Source organism: Saprolegnia diclina (genome assembly GCF_000281045.1).
Source record: "Saprolegnia diclina VS20 unplaced genomic scaffold supercont1.154, whole genome shotgun sequence".
Lineage (NCBI taxonomy): Eukaryota > Oomycota > Saprolegniomycetes > Saprolegniales > Saprolegniaceae > Saprolegnia > Saprolegnia diclina.
In genome coordinates, this window is record NW_008246221.1 from 62,684 (window position 1) to 71,839 (window position 9,156).

The window sequence follows — 9,156 nt, forward strand, 5'->3', positions numbered from 1 at the left end:
ACCAACCTCTCACTTTACAATTGACGGGTTCACCCACACACGGAGCCCTTCTACCTTCTACACGTTTTGCACGTTGCACATTTGAAGTCTCAACATTTCAAGTACCCAAGCGATTGTCAAGATGTCGCTCAGCAAGTTCGAAGACGCCTTGGGACTCTACCGTGGCGGCAAGATGAGCGATCTGCCGCAGTTCAAGATGGCTCTCGAGGCGCTCCTCTACGAGGAGAACGCGGACGTCGACATGGAACGGGCGGAAGACGAGAAGGCTCCGTACGAGAATCTGTGCGCTCTTGTCCTCCGCGGCGAGGAGGCTTCCGGCCGTGACCATGTCGAGAAGATCAAGGAAGAAGTCGCACTTGCAGATCCCGTCCTTACGGACAGCGTGGACACCTCAGCGCTCCGGGCGTCGACGCTCGTACATCCCAACGAGATGCGCGCTGAGGTATCCAAGCGGATCACGCATGCGCAGCGGTCATGTGCACTGACGTGGGAGGACGTGTTATCGCATCCACCCAGCAGCGACGAGGCATCAGTGACGGCCAATGTCGACTCGAGTGGTAGCGACAACGACACGGTCCAACCCTGCGAAAGCGGTGGCACGATCGAGAAGGCCAGAGGGGGCCTTGACATGCGTCCAACTGGTGTCTCATGGGCTCAGTACCTTTTCGGTGCACCCAAGGACACGTGCGACGACGGCAATGACGGTAGAAACGCTCGGTGCGTCATGGTCGATGCCAAACGGATCGACCAGCCGTCTACCAACGCCAAGGTCGAGTTGGGCGCATACACGATTGTCTCGAAAGAGAAAGGCAAACGCCATGCCGACCGTCGTGGTGACGGGTCGGATAAGGGCAAGCGTTCTGTCGACCGTCATGGTGACGAGTCGGATAATGGCAAGCGCCACGTCGACCGTCGTGGTGACGGGTCGGACAAGGGCAAGAGTACACGCGCCTCTGACGTCTCTGGCGATAAGCCTGTGTACTCATCAAAGGGTTCTAGCAGAGAGTGGGAGGGCCACTCTGGAGACTCTGAAGGTATCATTTCCGATGATCTATCGTCGGATCGTGACGATACCTCTCATCCTCGGCGAGTGAGTAGTGTTAAGCCTAAGGATACATCCAAGGGCAAGCCTAAGGATGAGACAAAGAGTCGGTCCAAGGACAAGTCCAGGAAGAAGGCTCGCACGGATAGCCAGTGCGGAGCCAACGAGTCCACCGCGAAGTCGGCAGGTATCAACTATGACGTAGCGACGTCCGCAAGTGATAGTGATTCCTCCGTACGTGACAACCACCCCGATGACTGGAGCGTCATGGAGTCACTCACCGAGCAAGTAGCTCGAGCGACCGTGACGATCGAAAGCAAGGTGAGAAAGATCGCCCCATATCTCTTCCGTCGACCCAGTGCTGTCGATAGGAATGATTGGGTCCTCGATTCCGGGTGCGGGAAGCACATTACACCTCACCAGGAGTACTTTAGTGAAACGGAACTTAACGACGAGTTTGAGTTTACGTTTGGAGATGGATCTTGCCTCATCAACACACACATTGGCAGAGTGGCCACATTCTTTCAGTCGAAGAATAATGAAATCAAACGATTCAATCTCGACGAGGTGTGTTTAGTCCCTGACGCAGCCACCAACATTCTGAGCGAAGCGGCTCTTAAGGCGGCTGGTTACCAAGTCATCAATGGCCCATCGGGCAAGTGTAAGCTAGTGATGAAAGACAATCACCTGCAGTTTGTGGCCAATTCGGTCAATGGCGTCTACTACGCTCGTCATCACGACGTGGCAGAACGCGTGCATCATTGCAATGCGGCGAAAACTCAGGTCGTCCGGTCCACTCGGAGTGTGACGCGCGACCAGGCTACAGCTCTATTGCAGGAGTGGCATGTCCGCCTCGGACACCTCAACCGGAAGTACGTAGAACGTCAACTGAGCTCGGGGCTCATTCCGGGAGTGCCGGTCATCAAACTCCAAACGCTGAAGCAGCTTCCATTTTTCTGCAAAGTGTGTCAGGAAATGAAAATGACCCGCATGTCGTTTCGCAACCGTACGGGTTCGCGCAAACAAGGCACGATGCACACCGATACCAATGGCCCAATGAAAGTCAAAGGCTTCTACGGTAGCAAGACTGGTATTAAGTACTATGTCAACATGATCGATGACTATTCGTCATGGCGTTGGTGCTCTGTCTTAACAAAGAAGAGCCAAGTGGTCAAGACCATCAAGGAGCTGGTCGCCACTTTAAATCGCGATGGATCCTACCAGCTCAAGGTTCTACGTAGCGACGGTGGAACTGAGTTCGTCAACCACGAGCTCGAGGACTTCTGCAAGGAGAAAGGCATCCGTTTCCAGAAGTCCATCCCGTATACTCCGCAGGAGAACGGGGGGGCTGAACGAGACCATCGAACCAAGTTCGAGAAGGTGCGATGTGCGCTAAAGGACGCGCACATGCCTGCCCAGTGGTGGCCAGAGGCACTCATGTATATGAACTATATACAGAATCGCACTCCCATGTCTCGACTTAAGGGAAAGACCCCTTACGAGGTCATGTACGGCGAGAAGCCAGACCTCAACAAAGTATATGCGTGGGGTTCTACCTGCTACGCATACGTTCCACCGGAACGCCGTAGCGACAAAAAGCTGTCTGCCCGAGCAGTAAAGTGCAAACTGCTGGGCATTTCGGACGAGTACAAGGGGTACCGCCTGTATGACCCTGCCAACAACAAGTTCTTCGTCGCTCGCGACGTCTTGTTTGACCCAACTTCGATTGCGACTATGGTGCGCCAGGCATTCCATCCCGATGTGGAATCGTTGGATGAAGACGAACTCGATGAGATCGATCGTCTTGCTCGTATGCCGTCTAAGCCACCTAGTAACCATCGGTCGTCGAAGCGACACCGATCTCCTCGGTCCTCCCGAGACCAAAGAAAGGCTAAGCGCAAGCGCGCCTCTAGCACACCGGCAAGTTCGGCTGAGTCCGACTCGGTGGATAGTGGGAGCTCCTCGGATAACGACATGTTACCGAGCAGTGGGAGCTCCAGTGACTCTGATGAGCGATCAGATAGTCCCGACTCCGACGGGAGCACGGGCAGTCCTAGTGCAAGTAGATCTACAAAGTACGACTCGAGTGGGAGTCTTGAGAGTGATGACTCCAGCGGGAGTCCCGAGAACAATGTCTCGGGTGGGAGTCTCGACAGCTATGCCCCAAACAGTGGGAGCTTGGACAGCTGCGACTCCAGTGGGAGCTCCGATGACGAGGCGTCATCGCAGCGTGGAAGGGGCAAACGACCTCGCTCGGCGCGAACCTATGGTCGCCCTTCGACCAGTAGTGCTGGTAATTCGCGGCTTAGCGACAAGGTGGGCTTGTCCGGCAACAACGATTGCGACCTGCCCCGACGATCGAGTCGGCAGCGTCGACCTCCTGCGTATCTCACGGAGTATGCATACGTTGTCACAGTGAAGCCTTCGAGCACGGTAGTGCCAGTGCAACCGTCATCTATTAGAATTCCACGATCGTTTAACGAAGCGATGGCCAGCGCGGCTAGAGAGAAATGGTTGGAAGCTTTTAATGCTGAATATGACGCGTTGATTGATAACGATACTTGGGAAGTGGTCCCTACGCCTGCGGGCGTACAAATTTTACCATGTCAGTGGGTATTATCTGTAAAGTATCAAGCCAATGGAGAAATCGAGCGCTACAAAGCTCGACTGGTTGCTCTCGGCAACCACCAGCGGCTCGGTGAGGACTGCGACGATATCTACGCTCCGGTGGCTAGATACGAGTCGTTGCGTCTCGTCCTCGCCTTGGTTACCATCCTCGACCTCGAGTGTCATCAAATGGACGTAGTCACTGCGTTTCTTAATGGGTCACTGAATGATGTAGTCTACATGAGAAAACCCCCTGGGTACTATCGTGGAGATAAGGATCACGTTCTGCGTCTCAAGAAGAGCCTGTATGGTCTACGCCAGGCACCTCGCATCTGGTATGAAGTACTGCATTCCTTTCTTTTAAAGATGGGTTTTGTACGATGCTACAAGGAGTACTGCATCTATGTACAAAAAGTGGGAGGAATTAGCGATATCCTCACGACTTCAAACCGAGATTGGGTCCTCATCGTTGTGTACGTCGACGATCTCACCATTGTGTCACCAAGCTTGGATCGCCTCGAAGCGGTCAAGCGTGAACTGGCGAACCGGTTCAAGATGAAAGATCTTGGTGAAATTAGCTACATCCTAAAGATGGAGGTCAAGCGTGACCGAGTGGCAAAGACAATGACGATCTCGCAAAGCAAATACATCAACGACATCCTTAAGAAGTACGACTTGATGGACTGCAAGCCTGCGTCCAGCCCCCAAGTGGTGGGTCAAGAACTACAGAAGGAGAGTCAGATGAGCAAGGCGCAGATCGATGCGCAGCCATTTGACTATCGTGGCTTAGTGGGTTCCCTGCAGTACCTTGTACGAGGGACGCGACCGGACATTGCCAACGCAGTTCGTGAACTGGGCAAATACCTGTCGTGTTACAACGAAACACACTGGCAAGCGGCATTGAGAATCGTGCGATACTTGAAAGGAACGTCTGACTATGGACTGTACTTGACAGCTGAGAGTAGCAACGTCATGTATGATGTCTGGACTGACGCTTCTTTCGCGAGTCAAATCAACGATCGTAAATCCGTCACTGGATATCTAATCCGGATGGCAGGTATTTGTGTCTCTTGGGCGAGCAACAAGCAAAACTGTGTGTCGATCTCCACTGCAGAAGCAGAGTTGGTTGCACTCAGTGAAGGCTGTAAGGAATGTGAATGGGTCTCCGCCCTTCTGAGTGAGCTTGGGATGGAGAGGAAGAGTCCGATTACCGTGTGGTGCGATAGCAAAGCGGCTATTGCAGCGGTAAAGAACCCTGGAAATCACAAAGCAACGAAGCACATCGACATTCGAACTTTGTTCACTCGTGACCTTGTGGAGAGCAACAAGATCAAGTTGGAATACGTTCCAACAAGCGAGATGATTGCCGATATGCTGACAAAGGCGCTTCCATTGAAGCAGTTCTGTTCCCTGCGGGAAAAGATGGGCGTTAGGAAGTTGACCTAATGCGATAGTCGCTGCATGGCGAATGTCCAAGCAACTCGACCACATGGATGTGCTTTGTGGGAGTGTTGGAGTGCAGTTATGCAGTAGACATAGTTCAGTGGAACGAGTGTACAATATATCTTAGAGAGATGGACACGTTAGCTTGAGTGAGCTATCGAGTCAATATTGTACCTATCCTTAGAGAGGATATCCTAGAGGGAAAGCACTCCATGAGGCCGACCCTCATGGACACACAGCTCATGACGATACGGTGCGTTGGTCACGTGACCAGCATCTGTCGCAGAGGTGAAGGAGTCATACAAACAGGTGTGTTTGTAGTCACGTGAACAGGGTCACGTGATTACTAGGGTGAAGACTCTTCGAGGATCATTCTAGTGGCCAGAGAGTGGCCGTGCAGTGGCACATCCGGAAGGCAGCATGCAGTGGCGTGTGGCTTCCACACTGGTGGCTCAGGCGAGCCGCCACCTTTGGGCTATGATGGCACGTGTGGCTCTGAACCAACCTCTCACTTTACAATTGACGGGTTCACCCACACACGGAGCCCTTCTACCTTCTACACGTTTTGCACGTTGCACATTTGAAGTCTCAACAATGGCCTTGAGCTGCTTCAGCGTCGCATACTGCTCGGGGTCAACCGACTCGACCTACGCTCCATGAGATGCTGCCATGGGTGCCATGGGCCATGGGCGCACCTCGCGAAGCAGCGCGACCGCCCTCCGCTTGCGGCTGCTGCTCTCCTCGGCCATCGCACCTGGTTTCCGTAATCCGGAAACACATAAATATTATCCGGACCTCCGTCTTGCAGTTTCGCGCAAATGGCCGAGCCCGCGGATACGATGGGGCTCCTCGAGCAGACGACCGCGGACCCGCGGAAGCATGGCGGACGATCTTGGTCGACGCATGGGCTCTGCTGCGTGAGGTCGATGCAGGGAGTATGCTGTGGCTGGTCGACGCATGGCGGTTCCTGCGCGAGCATGCAGCTGGTCGCGAAGGGGCTGCAGCTCCTCGAGCGGTCTCGGGTCCTGCACCTTGCCGCGCTGGGTCTGCGCCCCCGGCCGCAGCACCTGCCCAAGCCTCGCGACGGTCTTCTTCTCCATACGTACATCCCGCAGATACGCATTCTTGGCACCGACGCGCTTCGGAACGACCCGATGGTGGTGCACCCGATCGTGCTTGTCCATCTCGTCGACGTCTCGACGGGCTGCTACCTCATGAAGTTCGACCGTCAACGACCAGGTGTCCATGCGCTAGAGCCCGTGACGATGCTCCAGGGCGCGCTCAAGAAGCATACGATGTGCGACTACATCTTGCCGATCGCGACGCAGCCGTGCCCCTTGTCACCCAACGGCCAAGGTAGAGTTCGGCTGCCCCTACGATGGCATCCACCCCGCGCTAGACAACCCAACGTGGAACGAACTCCTGCTCGTCAACGACGCCTACTCGCATTATCTCCGGCCCGAGACGCTTCTGCTGTTTGAGGTGGTCGACTTTACGCCGCAAACGAGTCTGCTCCCGGTACCTAGCTTCCTACACACTTTGTTAGCTTGGAACTTGGCGTTATCTAGGGCAATGCGAGCTATTACACGGTCGCGTGGGGCTTTTGCCGACCGCAGAGTCCACTCGGCAGCTACAACATTCCTCTCGCGTCCGACGAGACGACGACCCATCGCATTCAGCTGTACGAGTACCAGCCAACGTCGTGGCTCATCGACACGCAGACCAAGCGCATGCGACCGGACGCGAATGCGCCGCCCCAACCACCCGTGTACTTTCAGTATCTACGCTATCGGCGGCAGTCGTACCCGTGCACGCTCCACGTCTCCTTTGGCATGCAGCCAGAGCCACCATGGACGCAAGGTACCAGCGACTTGCGGCTGGAGTACGATGTGCTACAGCGTCGTAGTGGAGCACCGCGCCATGTTTGCCCATGAGCAAGAAGTCGGTGAGCGCGAAGACGACGTGCCGCTGCAGGAACTCGACAAGAAGCACGTGCTCCAAGCAAAGTCGAGCGGGCATTTACCCATCGCGAGCGTGCGCGACTCGTTCTCCATGAGCGCCGTTCGTATTCTCTTGTACCAGCGTTTCACAAGACGCGTTTTGGTCGTGTAGGAGCACCTCATGGCATTCCCCAGCGTGCACTGCAAGCGGTACCCGAGCGAGTTTTGTCTAGTGCCGGAACGCATCTTGCACCGACTCCACAGCGGCGACGGCGGCTGCCAATCGGTCGCGTTCTCGCATGCCGGCTCCCACCTCGCCGCCGCCTGCTGCGACCGGCACGGCGAGTACCCGATTCGGCTCTATCACATCGACACGGGCGTTCAGGAGGCGGTGCTACTCGGCCACCAAGCATTGGTCTATGCCATTACGTGGTCACTGGACGACGAGCATCTTCTCAGCGCGTCGTCCGACGGTAGTGCCAAGCACTGGCAGGTGTCTCCGTATGTAGCCTTTGAGCTTTTGATGCGAGGACATTGCATGGAATATGGTAGGCCTGCACTGCTCCACTCGTTTTACCACCCACTGCCCAACTTTGTCTACTGCGTCGAGTGGTGCTCAGACAGCCTTGGCGCAACGGGGGCGCTCGATGGGTTTGTTCGTCTCTGGGACCTCGGGTTTGAAGCGCAGAGGTGGTTTGCGATATTCAAACGGCGGTAGGCAAGGGCGGCCGATCGCCAACCTGCACCCGGCCCACACCAGTCGCGTCAATGCGATACGTTTCGAGCCAAAGTCCCAACGCCTCTTCTCCGGGGACGCTGCGGGTATCATTTGTGTGTGGCAACCCAAGTACGTTCCGCTTGTCGCTTCTCGAATCGTATCGTAAAGCGAGAGTAGAGGCGCATCGTTTGAGCTCGTCAAGACGCTCAAGCACCACGATTTGATGGGCAAATGCATCACGAGCTTTCAGCTGCATCCCAAGCGCAGCCAGCTCCTCGTGCAAGCGCAGCCGAATACGCTGCTGCAGTTCGAGTTGCGCTCGTACTTGGTTCTGAACAAAGGGTACAGCGGCCTGACGGTGCGAATATTGCTCGGTGGCGTTTGCTTAGTGGCTGTAGGTCACGTCGGCAATGGTCAAGAGCGCGTTTAGCCCCGACGGCCGCTTTGTTGCGAGCGGCTCGGAAGACGGTGCAGTGTACGACATCAAACAGCCATACACATTTGTAGTCAGATGCTATGCACAGGTACCTCTACTCGAGCTTGAACGGACGGCGCATTCCAAGCTCGATGTGGGGCGGCATCTTTTACGGCGACCCGCTCTGCGACGTGACATGGTCGTCGAGCGCTCATATTGCGGCCCTGTGCTCTCTGGGTAAACCGATTGCATTTTATAATGACCGATGCAACGATGATCATGTTGATAGGAAGCGGCAACCCCATCATTGTCCTTGGCGCACGCCGGGACGACCTTCCAACCAAAGACAGTGCCGTCGTACGCACCTCTATCTCTCATGTTCAATGCAGTCACAGTAAAAACTAGGCGGACGAAGAGAAGAACGATCAGCAGCATCTCCAGCGGCGCCAGAAACGCCTTGCCGAGCATGTAGGGCCATCTCTTGCTGCGATACAGAACGATAAGATGGCTTGTGTAGGTGGCGACGCTGCTGGCGCAGGACGGGCGGCAGCCACTTGTACCCGAGAAGGCCTAGCTGCACACCACCGTTTGCGCTTGATGTATATTCTGGTAATGGAGCGTGTGCTTTGCTGTGGCAGACGAAAGGGCGACTAGGGGTACAACCCTAGCCCTTATGGTCCACCACGTCTCCGATTGCGTCCAACAGAGTGTACCAAAAGTGTGTCGCAACGATGGACTATGGAGACTATGGAGATGTTGGTGACGCATCTACCCAGCCAAAGAGCCGCAAACTATGCTCCATGGACCAGTTGAAACTTGAGCTCTTGAGGGCCATGTCCACGTTGCACGAGACAGCCGCGGTTGCAACCTGCGCTGCGTTTGGGCATCGAGCTCGTTGGTCGTCTCGACTCGCCACGACGGCACACAAGCTCAGGCAAAACGCGTTGGACGACACGGACGTCTCCGAGCGCCAGATACTCGGTCCGTCGTT

The 9,156-nt window shown here is 55.4% G+C and overlaps 2 protein-coding genes across 3 annotated transcripts; both read left to right on the plus strand.

The window, feature by feature from the left end:
- Positions 1 to 27: 27 nt before the first annotated feature.
- On the plus strand, positions 28 to 1,605 carry SDRG_16817. 2 transcript variants are annotated; one of them, XM_008623038.1, is made up of 4 exons: positions 28 to 704; positions 1,106 to 1,276; positions 1,335 to 1,363; positions 1,414 to 1,605. In XM_008623038.1, exons 1-2 carry the CDS (start codon positions 122 to 124, stop codon positions 1,108 to 1,110), a joined length of 588 nt encoding a protein of 195 aa, XP_008621260.1. In that variant the 5' UTR covers positions 28 to 121; the 3' UTR covers positions 1,111 to 1,276; positions 1,335 to 1,363; positions 1,414 to 1,605. The 2 variants fall into 2 exon arrangements, with proteins under 2 accessions (XP_008621260.1, XP_008621259.1); XM_008623037.1 differs by having other exon boundaries at positions 1,106 to 1,363.
- Positions 1,606 to 5,615: 4,010 nt separating this feature from the next.
- On the plus strand, positions 5,616 to 8,870 carry SDRG_16818 (hypothetical protein). The gene is made up of 13 exons (XM_008623039.1): positions 5,616 to 6,448; positions 6,492 to 6,610; positions 6,661 to 6,952; positions 6,999 to 7,153; positions 7,205 to 7,533; positions 7,585 to 7,707; positions 7,751 to 7,879; positions 7,928 to 8,108; positions 8,149 to 8,225; positions 8,275 to 8,402; positions 8,455 to 8,522; positions 8,571 to 8,633; positions 8,683 to 8,870. The coding sequence occupies exons 1-13, from the start codon at positions 5,911 to 5,913 to the stop codon at positions 8,737 to 8,739; spliced, it is 2,259 nt and encodes a 752-aa protein (XP_008621261.1). The 5' UTR covers positions 5,616 to 5,910; the 3' UTR covers positions 8,740 to 8,870.
- The last annotated feature ends 286 nt before the right edge of the window (positions 8,871 to 9,156 follow it).